The sequence below is a fragment of the Zerene cesonia genome, chromosome 7 (assembly GCF_012273895.1).
Source record: "Zerene cesonia ecotype Mississippi chromosome 7, Zerene_cesonia_1.1, whole genome shotgun sequence".
Taxonomy (NCBI): domain Eukaryota; kingdom Metazoa; phylum Arthropoda; class Insecta; order Lepidoptera; family Pieridae; genus Zerene; species Zerene cesonia.
In genome coordinates this window covers 883,319-903,775 of record NC_052108.1, presented here as the reverse complement: position 1 = coordinate 903,775, position 20,457 = coordinate 883,319, and the positions used below count along the sequence as shown (strand labels likewise).

General features: G+C 33.8%; 1 protein-coding gene across 1 annotated transcript in view; it reads left to right on the top strand.

The window, feature by feature from the left end:
- LOC119828184 overlaps nt 1-20,457 on the top strand; it is a 172,872-nt gene that overhangs the window by 117,830 nt on the left and 34,585 nt on the right. The window contains exons 6-8 of the mRNA XM_038350285.1: nt 161-261; nt 7,155-7,334; nt 19,559-19,754. Coding sequence (XP_038206213.1) covers nt 161-261; nt 7,155-7,334; nt 19,559-19,754 — 477 coding nt within the window. The remainder of the gene's footprint in view (nt 1-160; nt 262-7,154; nt 7,335-19,558; nt 19,755-20,457) is intronic.

Genomic DNA, 20,457 nt, shown 5'->3' with positions numbered 1-20,457 from the left:
CAAAGTAAATTATATCAAAAATTCAAGTTTTAATCTCAAATTCGCATTTACCCTACCCATTTTCTTGGACTATTTGTATGTTGTGTAGATTCGTTTTTCTATTAATTATTATACAATTAAACTATTTATTTATATGACTATATATAATATTTTTATATAGACCTGGTGCTGGCGTAGATGACGTATACTGGATCGGGGCCACGGATGCAGTCCAAGAAGGGGAGTTTAGATGGTCGGATGGACTTCCATTTTCTTTTGCACGTAAGTTTTTATGCAGGAAATTATTAATAAACCTTATTGTTATTAGTATGTTTCCCTTTTCTATATAACTCGGGTACCTCCAGGAGGATAATACCCGGTTCTTTGGAAGGCTTACGCGGGGACATTTGTCCAACACGCCGAGACCCTTTAGAGAGTTTTAATGTGTTGTGGGACACCAGATAAATGTCTTCCAATGAATTATTCTTATTATTCTAATGAATCCACATTATAATAGTTTATTATAAATACAAGCGATTTTGTTTGTTTGTCTTTCTTTCACTTCACAACGGATCGATTTTATGGAATGATTTTTGTGTCTAAAGAGTGACATAATCTACTTTATACAGCGATTATTCATCTTATTCTGATGGGAATTTGACCACGCGGACAAAGCCGCGGACGGAATACTAGGGACACTATAATCATTAATTTCTGTCTGTTTGTTCGTGTTTCACGTAACCGAGAAATTGAGTTTATTCTTAGCGACGAACAAAGACGAAGCAGGTATATCAGTTTAAGATAAAAACGTATTTTGTATGTATAAAATAATAAACAATAAACAATATCCCACACCCCCAAGGCACACGAGACTTCGCTTCATGTTAAAAAGTTTTATTTATTCTCGCACAAAATATATATTGTAAAATATATATCGACCATAGACTAAAGATAGTCTAGACAGGTCTTAATATATTAATTGGTCCAAATGTTTACAATTTGATAATCGAAGTTCTAGACCTTTCTATACTTTTAAATAAATTGAATAGGGGCGGAATTGAAACCGGGCGGACAATAAATATCTATCCAATAGTGAATAATTTGATAGAGCTAAGAATTAAATTAATTTTCTTTTATTTTTAATGCGCCTAAAAGGTACAAACATATAGAATATTAGTATGATCAAAATAAAAATTAATTTAGATATCTTTATGAATCCATACATAAAACATAGTTAATATGAAAATAACCGACTTCAAGAAAAGGAGGGGGTTATGATTTTAATTGGTTTTTTTTTTTGTATATTTGTAACGTTTTCACGGAAAAACTGGACCAATTTTAAAAATATAATCGCTCTGTAACCACGCACGAATAACCAAAAATTATAACGAATCATTCTCCATCGGGAAATATACGCTTATCAGGGTAGACTGGTTTGATTTTCGACAAGCAATGTCGCCTTCAGAACAACTACATTTAGTTTTATCTTATATCTTTAAACGAGCAATTATAAATTTTGTATATAGGGGGTTTCAGGGGCGATAAATCGATCTAGCTAGGAATCTTTTTTAGAAAATGTCATATTCGTGTTTTTTTAAACAAATAGGAGGCGTTTGAGTAGTCCAATTTATTATGACTCTTCCTGACATCTATTGGCGAATAATAATACTATAAATGAGAAAGTTTGTGAGGATGGACGCATATGTATGTGTGCTGTCTATATCTGTTACTCTTTCACGCAAAAACTACTGTACCGATTGCAATGAAATTTGCTTCGTAGATAGCTGGACAACTGAAATAACACATAGACACTTTTTATACCGATATCCCTACGGGATACGGACTAACGCGGTTACAACCGCGGGTCACAGCTAGTAATAATTAATCAAACAGCTTGTCAACCGAAATGTATTTAAGATAAGTGCTATAAATCCTCAGCCTATAGTCGCCATTGAGTCTAGACGTAAACAAGTCTTACTAGAATCCGAGATTCGTTACATTTCTGTATTAAAGTGCTGTGATGCTAATTGGAGATTCGATTGCTTATTTGAATTCCCTTTTTTGATTTACTGTTTCTCCTGAATTCCAATTACCAGGTCTAATTGAAAAGTTTTTAAAAGACTTTTCCTAAAAATTCCGGCAATGCTAACTTTTAGAAATTAAAAACTTTTTAACGGATTTTAAACGCAATTTATTCATTATATTATTAACCCGACGTTTCGAACACTTTACAGCGAGCGTGGTCACGGGGAGTCTCCCCGTTCTTTCTAAATGTATAATACTCGCGTAAAATCAAACACAAGAAAATACTAATGCTAACTTTTATTGATATATTGAATATGCTCCAAAATGTATATGTTTGGGTTCCCCAAAGGGTAAAATTGGGCCCCGCAACTAAAAGTTATCTGTTTGTTAGTCCGTCCGAACGCCTGTCACCAGACTAGGTCTGACTACGTCATCTCATGAGTCTTATAGACCGAAATAACTGGAAAGAATTTTTGAAGTGAAACTTCTTTAGAATCGTTGTGATTTCAAACCTGATGCAACGGAAAAACGACAGGTAAGAGACACAAATACAAAAATGTGTAGAATGAAGCCGGCAAAGAATGAGACAGAAATATACATACTACGATTTACTGAAGTTTCACTTCTATCGTGTGTGAATCGCACACGCACCTTTTTTTTTTTCAAATAATATCTCTGTTGTCGCTATACAACAAATTATTAAAAATCGTGGTAAAACAACGGCTGGTACGGTCATTATTAATGTATGACATATACACTAAATATATGTTTTTATTAACATACAGCACTTTCCCCGGTTCCGCTTGAAATGACACGAAATAAAAGCACGAAAACCGGCGTGAAATAGTGGCATGCCACTGTGTTTCGTACGGTGAGTGGGGGAGCCGGAGGCCCGTTTCCTTTTACTCACCCGTCCCAGTCCATTCCTTCTTTCCAGTCGTTAATCCATTCCTTTTCTCTTACCCCAAAAAAGCGGGCAGCGCATTCTCAGAGGCCCTACCTTTGCGAATGTTCATGGGCGGTGGTGATCGCTTACCATCAGGCGAACCACCACCTCAGTTGCCCGCTATGGCATTAAAAAAAAAAAAAAAGCAAAAGGAAAATAATAATGGCCCCAGTCACTCAGTAATTATGTAGCTTTTTATTCGTATGCGAAAATTCCAAGCCGGAGGATTTTCCATCATGTACCCATTTAAAGAAAAATACAACCCAATCTTTTATAACCGCCTCCTTGCTACAGTGGTTAACACGTGTGTGTAGAACCGAGGGGTCCTGGGTTCGACTCCCGGGGGGACTCACAAAAAAAATTGTGAAAAGCACGGGAAACACGGGATTAAAAAAAACTTTAATAAATGAGGTGGACTAATAAAAATGTGGTTGTATAAAATGGTTTTATTAATTCAGGTACCTTTTGTAACAATAGCCTTAATATAAATAAAAACGATTATTCTTATTTCTAGATAATCCGTCTTCAAAATATATACTAATGGTTATTCAGATTTCAAATACATTTTGTTGTATTTACTTAAGCCCATGGAGCAATAGTAAACAATTTAGAAATAAATTCCCACAAATTGTTTCACTATGTTAGTCGATTTGTTTAAATTTGTTTAAATTTAAATAAAATTATCGTGAAAAATTATGTACTCGGCAGTAATTTAAAATTTTGCTCTCACAAGGCTGGTAGGCTTAGTCAGACTAAGCCTGCCCTTCACATAAAAATCCAAGTCCAATAGCCTCTTATATCAATTTTCGTCACCCATTTATCCCCTTTCAAGTTTTATTATTTCGACAAAAAGATTAACCTACGACCTTCTCAATGGAGAAATTAACCAAGACTTATATGTATACTAGCTGCGCCCCGCGGTTTCACCCGCGTAAGTCCGTATCCCGTAGGAATATCGGGATAAAAAGTTGCCTTCCCAGTTGTCCAGCTGTCTACGTACCAAATTTCATTGCAATGGGTTCAGTAGTTTTTGCGTGAAAGAGCAACAAACACATACATCCTTACAAACTTTCGCATTTATAATATTAGTAGGATATTAGTAGGATTTTGCGCCCACAACCCTCACTCTTTCTTACTAGGTTAGGAGTTTTAAGTAATGTAATTTTAAGGAACATAAAAATATTAAACCAGAAGTTGCATCTAACCATATATGTGCTTACCTAACTTATTTAACTTTCTGTATTTCTATCCGCGGCTCTTTGAAAGTAAATATAGACAGCCCAGGGTTTTCCTCGCATGCTTCCCGTTCACATGCTATATCCGAGATAGAAACTATTCTATATTCTTTCTCCGGTCTCAAACTATCTCTGTTCAAACTTCATCAATGAACAGACAGGCAGATAGAGTTACCGTGCTTATAATAGTAGGAATTTTATTTCTATACCTGTATTTGTTGTACAATGAAGGTGAAATAGGCACCAAAGGTTAATTTAATATCTAGAGATTACAACGACAAACAAGGACCAATACTTTTTCACTTAATGTAATACTTTTAACTGCTATTCAAAGATCTACATAGACGAATACATACCTGTATCACCATAGCAACCATAGCAGTCACATTTAACAGTACCACGAGCTATTCAAGGCCAACAAAACATAGTTCACTTACCGACCACTCTATGTGTTTGCACGAACTTCAGACACCGAAGCCATTACTGTCACCTGGGTAAATATGCCTAGATATAAACGTCTAGAACGGCATAGTTTATGTGCGCCCCTGATAAGGCATCTGCAAACGATCAGGAATGGGGTTTATTGGGAATCAATGACAGTGAAAAACAAGGCCAGAAATATAGTGTTTTTGTACAATACACATTGTATGCATGTATATAATCTACAACTGTTTATTTGTAGAAGTATTTATTTATTCTATATTGCACTTATTTAACATTAAAGAAAGAGAAAAAACACAGAGATAAAAGCTTACATCTAAGTACAATGGGCGGTCTTATTGCTTAGAGCGATTTCTTCCAGACAACCTCGGGTACAATAGATTTATATACTGTATTCATTGCGATGTTGAGTGAGAATTCATTTTACGTGGCAACTGTATATAATCACACTATCACACTAAAATTATAAATGTGAAAGTTTGTTTTTTGTATATTTGTCCGTCAATCACGCTAAATTACTGAATGGATTTTGATGAAATTTGGTGTACAGACTGAGAGAGTTCTTTTTATCCGATTAAATGTGCCCTTGATAAAACAACAATCTTGATATCCGAGCGCAGCTGAGACGAGCGCCTAGTGTTACATATTTATGTGTTGCATGAATAACTAAAAATAAATCCCTTGATTCAGTTGCGATAGAAGCAAATGCTGTAAAGGCGTAACCTTTGCAGCTTGTGTGCTTTGTTAAGCACATAACCAGGCAGCGAAATTCTCAATAATATTTAATATATTTATAACATAAATCATATCTATACAATATATATAACTTATAGCTATATTATAATACCGCAGTCCGCAAGTTTTGCCACGTGCCGAAACATTCCTAGCGGCAGGAATGCAGGGTTGGATCTTATACCAGGTTTCATTTCATTCTATTTATTGTCCGTTAATTTTCCTGAATTATATTTAGTTCTATTTTCCTCTATTTTCAAATGAGTACCTATTATCTTGTGTATTTTTTTTTGTTTCACCCATGGTACATATAAAGCCTGTGTCACTTAGTGTCAATTAAACTTTTTGACACAAAGTGACACAGGCTTTATAATAGTGAAAGAATTTTTGAAATCGGTCCAGCCGTTCACGTGTGATGGTATGGCCAAGGGTTATAGGGATTCATTTTTATACATATAGTTAAATAATCTGCAAAAGGTCCACAGTCGAAACACGATAATAAGTGTCTTGGAAATCCTTTCAAATAGTCTCTTGGTTTGTTAAAAAGACGATACATTTATCGCAAATATATTGCTGGCTTGAGTAAAACCGCGCGTTCTCTCACGATTTATTACTAATAGAGGCTTCTTGTTACCCGGGTAACCCACTTATGTGCATACATTCGTATTATGTACGATGTTCGAATGTTCACGCTTATTAATGGATAAAATTATACATTATCGATGATAAGGTGCTTGGAAGTGTGAGGGATATGTATATACGATCACAAAACAGATTAATATAGTAAGACGGACTAAAAATTAAAATATGTAATGGAAACCTTAAGAAGTATTTAGCATAATAGGTGTGTTATTATAACAATAAACAAACGTTTACAAATAGGAAAATAAATAAATCTAAAATAAAAGTGGCTTGTGGGTAAGTCTGAAAAAGCCCAGGGAAATCATTTTATCCAATCCAGGGAATTAGTGGATCGAACACCGTTTGAATAATCGTAATCTCGGTATAGACCTACGCATTAAATAAAACTATAATCCAACATTATTAAACAAATAATTTAATCGTATTATCGCAAAGCAATTAAACAATAAGTATGAAAGGCTCGAAGCCTGATTGCCATAATCTTAGCAACCTATAAAACTTGTTAATATTAACTTTACATATTGAATACATTATTATAGGCGATGTGTGAACCCTACTCACTGCGGTCGTCGCTAACTTGTTGAATGTCGTCAACTTGGCTAACTTTATGGTAATGCTTACTTGACTTTAAGGGCATGGGGAGTCAGATTATAATTGTTGATTATAAATTGTATTGTCGAGGTGATTTATATCAGGATGCAAAGTACCGTAATTTGAAATGGGAAATTAGTATAAACTTGGTTTACACTAATGAATATTTATTATTTAGAGAAGCAAATTTATTATTCGAAAAAGCTACAACTATTTCTACCTACCAACAAGTATGATACTCGTAGCAGGCTTTGTTATCATATTCATATGATCAAACAGCAAAATTACCTTACACATACCTAACTAGCTGCGCCCCGCGGTTTCACCCTCGGAAGTCCGTATCCCGTAGGGATATTGGGATAAAAAGTTGCCTATATGTTATTTCAGTTATCCAGTTATCTTCGTACCAAATTTCATTGCAATCGGTTCAGTAGTTTTTGCGTGAAAGAGTAACAAACATACACACATCCTTACACACTTTCGCATTTATAATATTAGTAGGATGGGATAATAAGCTTATCGTTAACGTGATTGTTTTAAAATCATACTTAAATGATTACCAGACTGGTTCCCCGGGTGGAGGAAGCACGCCAGTCAGCCGAACGACGACGGCACTTCGGGACAGGACTGCGTGGAGGTGCGCCGCGAGATGCCGCCGCGCCCGGCGCACCCCACCTTCCTGTGGAACGACAGGAGCTGCAGGGAGAGGAACTACTTCGTCTGCGAACGGCCCGGCAAGAACGGTGAGTTATTTATAAAAGACTAGACGCACGTCTCGGCTCCGCCCATATATCAGGATTCCTGTTTTACCCAAGGGGATAAAAAGTATCCTATCACCCAAGTCAGCTCATATCCTGTCTGTATACCAAATTTCATCGAAATCCGTTCAGTAGTTTCAACGTAATTGACGGACAAATATCCAAACAAACTTTCACATTTAAAATATTAGTGTGAAGTGTGATTATAAAAGATATGGCCGTTTCAAATAATAAGCTAAACTTGTTTGGTATTGGTAAAATATGAAGATAATTCCTCTTTACGATGTGATATATTGACTTTCAAATGTAGAATGAATTCTATATTAAGAAAGAATTCTATATTATAATAGGTATAGTACTACATAAGTTTACTGAAGAATAACAATACGTGATCAGATTTTAGCTTTTGAGATATAATAATGTGATAAGCTACAGTTTTGCCAGCCTGTTTCGTATGATAAATGACAAATTATTTCGAAATTCTAGCTTTTTTATGTCTATCTAAAAATGTTGTGTGATTGTGTATAGGTTTTCAGTAATATTATATATACTAATGGACTTTAAGCAAAATATGTTTTAAGCAAAATTTGTCCTAATCATTTTACAAAAGCAAATCAACTTTAATTTTAATTTAATTATTAATTTTAATTAGAAATGAGTATAAATTTAAATGAAAATGAAAATTATGCAAAGTTCGTAAACAAAAGTTTAGTAGAATTATCCAATTATCCAAATGTATTTAATTCATGTATCACTTTTATGAAGCACTAGCTGCGACCCGCGGTTTGACGACCTGCGTAAGTCCGTATCATCCGTATCATCGGCTCATTATGTTATTCCAGTTGTCCAGCTGTCTACGTACATTCATTGCAATCGGTTCTGTAGTTTTTGCGTGAAATACGTTATTGTCACACACACACATCCTTACAAACTTTCGCATTTATAATATTAGTAGGATAACATAGCACAGGAAAGGAGGTAGGAAGTTGGATTAAACAAATTGCTATGAAAATATTATCTTTCCTAAAGCTTTCCATCGTCACGAATTTTATGAATGCGAAAGGGTTTTGGTTGTTTGTCTTTCTTTTACGCAACGGAGCAATTTTATGATATGATTTTAATGTCTGGAGATATTCAGCAGGCTAGTGACTACATGGGTTACTTTTTACCACGGGCAAACATCTCATTCCCAACGGGGATCTCCTTTGATCTCCTTTCCTTTTGTTTTAGTAATAAATGTACGTATAAGTGATTAATCAGACATGGTTATTTTATCGAAGAGTCAGAGTCGCAAGCGGAAAACTAGTTCTCTATAAAATCTATATAAAAACGTCTATTCGAAGTAACGAGCCTTCCCACCAGGCGTGTCTTCAATCATTGAGTGGACAATTACTCCAACCATCAATACAGTGCTATCGACTGTGACCGTAAAGTGCAGTCTTCTAATCACAGCCGCTCGTTATAGGTACCTACAAGGTTCTGTCCTCGATTCCACAATTGTTTCTTGTAATCTAACTGTGTACGTAATCAACTTTATTATTCTTAGAAGAGTTTACTGGAAATATAGTGAGGGGAATCTTGCAAATTATTAGAGTCGAATTCTCAATGGTTATTGGTATTCGGACACTATTACGATTTGTTGTTGAGCCATTTAACAGCTTCAGACATACATTTAAATGTAAATTTTGTTATATTTATAAACTACTAGCTGCGCCCCGCAGTTTCACCCGCGTAAGTCCATACCCCCTAAGAATATCCGGATAAAAAGCCTATATGTTACTCCAGTTGTCCAACTATCTACGTACCAAATTTCATTGCAATCGGCTCGGTAGTTTTTGCGTGAAAGAGTTACAAACGCACACACATCCTTAAAAACTTTCACATTTATATTATATAGTATTAGTAGGAAGCATCGAATAAAATATAGCAATTATTGCCAACGTAAAATAAAGGTACCAAGTTACAAAGCGGATAAATAAAGAGTAAAAAACACGTGCCATCGTGTAATTTCGTGTCCCTCAACTCGGACTCTGAGGTCTCACCTCTCACCTTTATTGTAAGGGATAGCTGAATGGTTCACTTGATTATTATCATCAGATGTTTATTAGTACTATGTTATCGTACACACATATCAATTCAATGATAAGTATTTTTCCGTATCTGTAACAAAAAAAAAATATACCACCCCTACATACTTTCTTAGTGCTTAATACATATTATATAGAATTTACTTCGTTTCTTTCCAATGAGATAACCCAGCCAAGTGATCAATATTCCAATAACGTGTTTATAAATATTAAAGAGCCTCAGACATTCACAAAACTACCCTTCAATTTTGCCGTAACCACCTTAGAGCACACGAAACACGCTCAAATGGCTATTAAACCGAGACGATAAAGGGTTACCGATGAGGTGTCGTCATGGCCGTGACGTCACGTAGCTCAGGTCACGTGTCGTACGTGATGACCCTTGCAAGGTGCATCTTGAATGCCAACGATTCAATTGTGCCCACAACAAATGTAGTTACGGAGTAGTTCGTAGCAGATTAAATTAGCATCTAACTGCTACGGTTTCGTAGAGCTATTTCGTAGCAGTCTACGAAAGTTAAATCTACTAAGCTACCGTAAAGGGAATGTTATTAAGGCTTGAATTTCACTGGCTTCGCATTACTTTTTCATTCCGTGTAATTAAGCTTGGATATTTTAAATTTGACCTGTCGCTTACACAGAAACATTTGCCTGCAGTCAATTGATCGTTAAAACATTATGATTCTTTGAATTGTATAAATAGCTGTAAGCGATAAGTTCTTCTTTGTGTTTTGTTCTTTGATTATTTTTGTACATTGTGATCCGTTATTTTTTATGTTTTCTGCAAGGATGTTGAATTACGCATTCATAAGATTCATTATAATGAGGATCCTTACAGTTTTTAAAATGATCATTTATAAAGAATAACGTAATAAATTTTCGTTTCAATATGTTGTTTATAAAGCAAAGTTCCTGGTTACGAGCTTCAGCAAATATTGTAAATTGTGATTTGTGTGCATAGTCATAGGTTTTATTTTTAAATAAATAAATACCCAAGGTAGTACTAACGACCAAACTTTACCCATTCGTTGCTTTATTTAACCTCCCTGTACGTTTTATATAGAGGAAAGATTTTAAAGTAACATTAAACCTTCCTAACTAAAATATAATATGATGTAGGCACACACATTTTGTACAAATTTCATAGCAGAGCCCCATAGATATTTTGTATTTATTAACTGCTTGTTCTGATGAACCTCCTATTTATAGTTCTTAAAAACGAAATGTAATAATTAGTTTCAACATTTAATTCAAATTGTTTGAATAATGGAGCTTTATAAATAAAAATAAATAGATAATGTACCCAATATCATCATATACGAATAAGACATTCTCATGCGAATATTTCATCGATTCAAGAATATTTCAGTGTTTCGATAACGACTTAGCGCGGTTGGAAGAAGGAAGCCTGGGAATGATTTTCAATAACTGGGTTTGACACACACAGTCAATAACACACACATTCTTAAACTCGAATTGGGTCATACTCGCTGAGAAATTAGCACGCCTTCAATATACATACCTATAACATAGTTTATACCTATTGAAAACTAGCAGAAAATCGTGTCTTTGTCCACGTTGAAAAGTTTATTATTATAACACAGTTATATAACTGTCATGTTATTGGTTAATTTTTGATTCTTTCTACCTATAAAACAATCTAATTAGCAATCAAATTCTGGGTCACTTGTGTGCTTGCCATGGCAATATTCACATCCATTTGTTCTATTCACAAACAGCACACATCAATTATGCCTTTCTATGCATTTTCTTATAGAAAAAAACATTTCAAATAAAACTACGCTAAACCTTGAAAACACTTCTCACTTCGTATTGTGATTTATACATGTTTTTCATTCACCATCCGCATTTCCCCGGAGTACTAGAATTCTCTTGTCTGACGTGAAACAGTTTTCCACTCAAAGTACAGTGAATGCGTCGCACAAAACAATAGTGGTATAAGATAGGTGGTTTTAAATGCTCTGCTTTCAATTCAAAAGGCGCAGGAAGTCGTTATACCTACCGACCACGTGTCACCCACATGAACGGTGTCCATGAGTTTTGCCGGTTTTAAATATAAAAGATGTAGTTTATACTGTTTTCCTTTTTATTCGTTGTGTGTAACAAAGCATTAATTTTAAAATATTGTGTCGATGCTTGTTATGGTCACATTACCTTTTTATTGTTGTGTTAAGATTACAATACATTTATATAAGAATTATTTATACACATGCATACACATACAATAATTTATTACAATGCTTATAAGCAAAACTCTACATTCAACTTTAGAGTACACTCAGGCCCACAGCTTCGTTCAAGCAAGTTTAAAAAGTACCCTTTAGGACTTTTACAATCGAATCTATCTCTACGCTGTATTTCACAACTATTCTCATGTATATGTGCTTTTATTAACAATTATTTCATTTATACTAAGAATGATATTCTATATTATGATAAATCTATAATGTCCTATTTAGATTTATTATAATATAGAGCATCATTCTTATATCCTAATAAAATGCAATAGAAAATAAAGCAGTCCGTTTATTTCATAAAATCATATGCATCCTGTCACGTAGTCGACCTACTTGTAGTTCACTATTGTCATGCATCAAATGACACTCTCTATGCCACATTAGGGAGGCAGAGAATATTTCAGTTTATGCCATTTATTTTTTTAAATCTTTTGCTTAACTTGTACTATGATTTAAAAGCATATTTAAATTATGGCGATTTCATGACAATGATGTGTCCGCCGTGGCTTCGGCAGTGGTAATAATATCGCTTATAGCATTTGGGATTCATTTATTGGAGTACAAATAAACATACTCTTCAACGTTTTATCATTACTATAGATAGATAATGATGACAATATACTGAGTAAATAGTGCTGGTTTTTATATAGATTGTTTGTGGTATGGCTACATCTACAATTTCTCTTCTAATTCTGATACAATGATTCATTTATATTTGTTACAAATTAAACGAGGAAACAATTATTTCCCACAATGATTGATATTTTCAACATCACCGGCAATCTGTCTACAGGAACATCGCCGTCGTCCGACGTTGTTTCTGTATATAATACATATTCATTTAAATACACATATACTGTGTTAAACGTTGTTAACATATTTCGTTTTCTTTTTATTTTTTTTATTTAACTCCAGAATCTCTTTGTGGTCCTGGCAATATGCCTGCGCTACAGCAAGGATATTTACGCAGTACGAAACGTGCTAAGCTACTAACCTAAAACCATTCCGTGACCACATTTAGTACCGGTTTTTTATTCCTCTATTACCGATAAATTTACAAAGTACATGTTCAAAGAATCTTTGGGTGCTGGTTTGTTGTTTTGTATGACAATAACTATTTCTCGTTTGTTGCGTTTTTGTTCACGTTGATACAGACCGATTTTATGGTATAATCTTTGTTTTAATATAGTTAGACGGCTGATATGCTATCCTACTAATATTATAAATGCGAAAGTTTGTGAGGATGTGTGTGTTTGTTGCTCTTTCACGCAAAAACTACTGAACCGATTGCAATGAAATTTGGTATGAGGATAGCTGGACAACTGGAATAACATATAAGCAACTTTTTGTCCCGATATTCCTGCAGTATATGGACTTACGCGGGTGAAACCTAGTATGTTGCGCAGCTAGTATGTTATATTTTACCACGATGCAACATCTCATCTCAATGAGATTTATCTTACAATGCGGGCAAAGCTGAGGGCTAGATTGATCATGTTTTCATTTTGTATTTAATACAATCATTTGATTCGAGGTATCTTCTATCTTTTCTTTCTAATAATGAATAATTATAACGCACCAAATATCGTAAAACTACGTAAGAAATATTCATAGCGAGTAGCAAACAGTTATTTCAATAATAAATAGCAGAACAGTCAATCGGCATAAAACGAAAATGAGTTGTTAATTCTACCGACCATTTTATTTGGCATAATATCGAAGTATTAAACTTTTCTTGATGATACATACGACTGCCAGAAGTGTCTACAATGAAATACTAATTAAAACATTAACTAGGTCAATTAGGATACCTTGATGCTTTGCATACCTATTCCTCAATTAGGTTGCTTATATATGAATAGCTTAGTATAGAACGTATTAATTATTTAACACAATGCGTTACAAGTGTATGCTACACGATGTATTATATAGTAAGAGTGATATAAGTTACAAATTTACCGTAGATGATTCAGAGCTCTAAGAGCCTTTTACAGACAGACGATTTTCCCTCGTAGTATGTATAACAACAAAACGACCTCTCGTAATGTTGAGGAATTTCAAAACATTACCATATTAAATCTTTCTCACCGTCATCATTATTAATAGGCCATTAAAAAGCATAAATTGCCCATTTAATATATAAATCCTAATGATGATTTCACTCATGTGCTTTTTTATCTGTTAATGTTAAAATAAAAGCTGTATATAAAATATCCAATTGATTTTATTTAATGTATCATAGTCCGTCGGTTAGTGCGAAAATATAATGATATTTCTTGTATAAAATGTATAATTCTCTCATTGATAAAGCATTTCAATGCTATAAAACTAAAAATTAAATATAATAAGTTCGTTGACAATTATTATTATAGTACATTCTCTTCACGTAATTCTGTTGATGTATCTTTGCAATATATCGCATTTATATAATCTGTATTTTGTAAATAACAATAGGCATATGAAAGCGATATTAAAGAAAGTTGATAACGTTCACATAATTTCTTAGATGTTTATAAATACTGGTCTTCATCTTTACTTTGACCTCAATAACCAATAGATACAGGCACAAAGGGTCTCGGAAACCTGTTATTTGTTTTGATATATCTCTTGCCCTACACGAAGACCCTTCATAAAGTATGGAGAAAAATATTTATTTTCTGGCAGAGTAGCTCGTGTTATTGTAAGTTTGTTATTGGAATTTGATTTTTGTTCTATACGAAATTATATTGAATATAGCAACTTGCAAAAAAATAATATAATATAAAGTGAAGTCCCGTGGCCCCTACTGGAGTATGGGGCAGATGATATACATCTGTTTCACTGATCGATTTTCTTTATGGACAAATAGGTGATAAGCCTTCTGTGTCCTGCCAGACTGAGACATTCTTTTTATGCGACTCATCGGGAATCGAACCCAGGGGCCCTCGGTTCTACGCTCACGCATTAACCACTGTACCAAGGATACGGTTATATAATATACGTTAATTTTAATTAAAGTTTTACCGAATTGTATGCTAAATCGGCCTTTGTCTATAAGACTTATATAGAACGTTAAAACTTGCATAAAATAAAGGTAAAGTTGTTTGCAAAGTCGTAAATGCATTCGTTAGCAACAGCCAATTTGAAATATACCCCAAAAGGTTAATAACCCACTCACAGTTGTCACGTATCGAGTTAACGACCATCCCTATAACGCCAATAACATTTAAGTATATCAAGCCATTTCACTTAATGGGAATTTTATGCCTGCCACATTATCGACTCGTGTTATGCGCAATTGTTGCGTGCAAATTAAAGATACGATGTGAAATAGAAATAAAAATATTTCAAAGCGTTTGACACTAGATGCGCCGGCCAATGATTAAATGTCATAATATTTGCACATCATCATCATCATGAGGGTTCAGGCCATAATCCTCCACGCTGGCCAAGTGCGGGTTGGCAGATGTCACATGTCGTCGAACTTTTGATTCTTGGACATGCCGGTTTCCTCACGATGTTTTCCTTCACAGTTTTAAGCATTATTTATAGTAATAATATTTGCACATAGCCACAAACAATCTGTGAAGAAACATCGTAAGGAAGCCCGCATGTCCAACAGTTAAAAATTAAATAGACGAAATGTATAATTTGTTACCCTGCACTTGACAATCGTAGTCGATTATAGCCTAAACCCTTCCTAAATCTGATAATATAGCTGACTTACAAAGACGCGGTATGTAAGTTTATTATTTTGTGTGCTAAAGTATTAAAATAGATTTCAATTGTAAAGTAAACTGATTATTATAAGACATTTGCTAAAAAATTGTCTTAGTAGACCCCATATATTTAAATTGATGACATGACCTCCATATTGCGCTATATTTGTAGAAGATTAAGTGATAATTATGCATCTATAGTGTAACAAATATCAATGAAGGGGAGAAAATAGTGAGTGAGTGAAGCCAACATATTGTTTGGCTACACAGATAAATCACAATCAGTTCCTTCAAATGCACACATATCTTAATATACTCGTATATAAATCACGTGTCACATCGTGATTTATGTATTGTTCGCGATGGACTCCTAAATTACTCTACCGATTTTAAGTAAATCTCCACTCTATGTGCAGTTTGATCTAAGTTAAAAGATAGGAATATATATAATTTTTAAAATTTCATATGAGGCAAAAAAAAAAAAAAAACCCGAGCGGAGCCAGGGCATGCAACTAGTTGTTATATAACATCGTCATACTCATTTTCAGCAAACGTCTCGAAATACAAACTTTAAAGAGGTTAACACTCTAACTAGAAGACCATAAAGGTAGTATATTATATAGTCCTATATTTCATATTTCAACTCTGAATAAAAACAAAAGTTTCTTAAATCGTTACCTACAGAATGATTAAAAGCTCTTCTATATAAATATACAGAGAAACGAAACTTTATAGGTTTAAATTTAGTCAAAACGTGTTTAAAACGAATAAACTCATAACCGGGTTTATCAGACTATTAAATACAGATAAAAAAAGCAATCTCAGTGCATTTAAAGGGGGTTGATGCTTTGAACTTTAAGATATACGGAAGAGTTATGAGTCGTCATTTTAACGGCATTTTTACGATTATAACCGCGGTTAACGAGACCGCCTCGCTGTTATCAACTTTGTTGCTTCTGTTGTATTGAACGACAATTATTTATTTACGTTCGTTTGAATCTGTTCGGTTGCAATTCATATGAAAGCCGTACGCCATACAAATTCCCATTGCCTGTTTCACCTCTTTCATCCTTTATTATCGGGACAAAAAGGTTCTCGAAGTTTCGACGCGATATCTACATATCGAATTCATCCAATACCATTCAGTGGTTCTGATGTACCTACATATGTTACAAACAGAAAAGTTATTTTATTGTGATAATAGCTTTCCGCCCACGGCTTCGTCCTCGTAGTCAAAGGAACAGTTTTTTTTTCCGGGATATTTCTCGCATAGTACCGTATATAGTATATAGTACCTTACCAGTGAAATTATTGGAATAAAAACTATGGCCTTTATCGGGTGTCAAACTATTTACGAACCCAATTTCATCCACATCGGTTAAGTAGTTCAGTTCATTAGGTTTTCGCATTTATAATTACTAATTGTGATATTCAATTTTAGACCTCTAATGAGATTCGTCTATACACGCTTATTTTAAACATGACACGTCATTTAAACATATTATATTATTTGATTCTTGTAAATTTCTAACTTTAAATTTGAAGCTAAAATCCGTAGCTCGTAGCTCGATCGCTAACGCAAAAAGCTGTAGACAGTAGTCTATGCTAATTCCGTACATTCCGGGCGAAACAATATGTAAAGCGTAGCAAATCCCCTGTAACCGTAATGCTTTGCATTGGGTTTCGTAGCCGATAACAGGAGATCATGAGTCGATCTGCTACGCGTGCAGTGAGTTACAATTTTTATTTATATAGAAGTAATGCTTAAATTTGTTTGCAATGCGAATATTTAAACTGATTTTTTTACAGCAATGTCATATATTATTGTCATATATATTATTATAGTAAAAGTGTTCTGTTGTAGATACCAAATATTTCAATTCATAAGAAGATAAATCTTTAAATGCATGATATAATTACAAATTTATTTTTGTAGGGCTCAAAGTATCAGTATAAAGTTAATAGTTAATATTCAAAATAGCGCGATGTGATAGAAGATAAATGAAACTTTGAGATTGTGACAATGTTATAATCAGTATATATTTCAATACAAAAAAGCAAACGTGGAGAGTATAAAATTAAATTTGCTTCCTTTGTTCTATATTGAATAGGCCAATTAAGATTTACCGAAACAAAATTGGCAAACAATTATTCGAAATAAATTGATTGTATCTTACGAATCGTGTATCTATTTGAATCGATTTAATTTTATCCCAAAGCCAGTTTTTAAAATTGAATATTGATTGACGACTGTTGATGAATATATTGTTCTTTTTTATTGTATTGCTTTAAATGCATGACATATCACTAGAATTTTTTATTATTGACTCTGATATTTTGTATTATTTGACAAATATCTTCTTTGGTCGTTTAGAAGATATGCGCGTACAAATATTTCTTTATATATTTTTATTTAAATACGACTTCAATTCACACCAGTGCTATAATTATATATCTAATATGAGTATTTATACGCTATAAAGTATAAAAATAATTTGAAGTAAATATCATTTCATTGTATTATTTTTAACATTTAATTGCAAGAAAACAAAAATTTAAGAATTTCACACTATTTATGAAATACTTCGAAGAACTGCTCAATAAATAGAAAATATTACTTATACAATATTATATATCAAACACTTGTATGCGCAGCATTACAGTAAGTAATATTATTTGAAATGAAAGTACCATAATAATAAAACAATTGAAATATTTCTTGTGATGAGTCTCCGGGGGGACTCGCTAACTTCTCTTTACATTAATTCAACTTCTGCAAACAAACCCTCTTAGATAACTCAAACCAACTTTAAAATGTGTTAATATAATTACATAGTTTTGCTTAAACATCATTTAACTTCTCGTTATATTATTTGAAGGTCACAATAAGATTATTATTATTGATTACATGAAACGAAAATAAAATTAAGAAAATTGAATCCTTTACATTTGAAATTACGTAATCACGTACGTTATGTAACTGATATTGTTAAATTAGATTTGTTCTATATAAAGGTTGCCTGGCAGAGACTCGCTCGCTTATAAACGTATAGGCCTATTTAACCTGATAACTGTATCTTTTCTTTCTTGTTTCCTTCATCTTCGTTCGTTAGTCTTCCTCATTTATTTGTGTTGAATAAAGTATAGTGTATTATATTGTATTGTAAATTGAATACTAGCTGTCCGCCCCGGCTTCGTCTATAAATATATATAGACTAGTCTTTTTCAATAAATGGTCTATCTAAAACTAAATTAATTTTTCAAAACGGACCAGTAGTTCCTGAGATTAGCGCGTTCAAACAAACAAACAAACAATCTCTTCAGCTTTATAATATTATTATAGATTGCAAATCATACCCTAATACTAACGTAGAGTTATACAAAGCCATACACTCATGATATTATTTTCAATAATAATAGAAAACCGAACGAACATTGCATAAAATGATGAAAATAACAAAGAATAAGATTTGTTTGAATACCATTATATCCTTATACCATATTGTATTCGCTCTCTACTGAATAGCAATGAATGAATTTCAAATAGCATGTGAAATGTGTTGAGATAACTTCATTGGCTTGTTATCTCTCCCTTTTATTTTATTTGGAATACATTAGGGTTACAGAAATTGGAGGATGTTTAAGCCTGATCAATGGTTTTAATTGCTGCTTATATAATAGATATATATTCGTGAGGAAAAATTGCAAATTTTCTGAGCCCTTTTTTGTTTGTGTTATATATGGGCACATCATTACAAAATGCTATACAAGAAGTGTTTTTCCAACTAATGACATAGTCAAGAAATTACATCACATATAAACATGGAGATAAATAGAACTTTCTTAACCTGTAGCTTTAAATTGAGCTAGTTCATTTGCCTTCCACCCAAGAAGGATCATTTGTGTATGTATGTACAAGTTATGTCTTGTGCATATTGTTGAAACCTTCCTTTGAGACATTGTTTCTACAAACCCGTAGTTAATGTAATATGCTAGTATTTTCTTGTGTTGGATTATAGTCTTTTGGTATGGTTTGACAGGGGGTTTATTAAAAGTTTATAACCCCATGTAATAGAAATCAAAGGACTAGAAGTTTTATTTTATTTTATTTAGGCGGAGCGCCTTGTCATAAGTTTCCTTCCACTTTATTAATTTGTCCCTTTCAGATCCATACAAATCGTCCCGCGTCCAGTGCAACGAGACGATCGTGCTGTCGCACACGCACCAGCACGCGACGGTGTCCAGCCCGGGCTTCCCTCGCCCATACCCGGACGACGCGGACTGCGTGAGCGAGGTGCGCGCGCCGCCCGCGCACACCATACGCGTGCACTTCGAGGAGTTGCTCACGGAGTATGAGCCGCAGTAAGTAGTCCCTAAGCTATTCTGATAGTATAAAGACGAAGAGCATGTCTGTTTGAACGCTCTCACATCAGGAACTGCGGGTCCAATTTGAAAAATTATTTCAGTGTAAAGAAAGACTTTAGGCTATATAGCAGCAGATACTACGTGAGTTAAACCGCGAGGAAAACTATTATCATTTATTTCTAACACTTAATTGTACAAACTATAACGTAATAAAACAATGTAACGAAAAGTGCAATCGTACGATAGGGCGGCCTTATTGCTCAACAGCAATCTCCTGCAGGCAACCTGAATCACAATAGCCTGAAATCCACCAATAACTGATAAATGCAACGATACTTTTTCTCGATGTAACGTTCATAAATCACGTGAAGTTTAGTAGCTTCATTAAATATTATTATGGATATGTAACTATCCAAATATCAGCGTAATAATTAGACTTTTTTTTATTATCCATTATACGTGGGAGTGGATACATAAAAAATATATTATTTTTAACAAGTTTTTAAAATACCAGATCTAGACCAAATCTTACTTCCTACTAATATTATAAATTCGAAAGTTTGTAAGGATTTGTGTGTGTTTGTTGCTCTTTCACGCGAAGACTACTGAACAATGCGATTTTTGAAACGATTGCAATGAAATTTGGTACGTAGACAGCTGGACAACTGGAATAACATATAGGCAACTTTTTATCCCGATA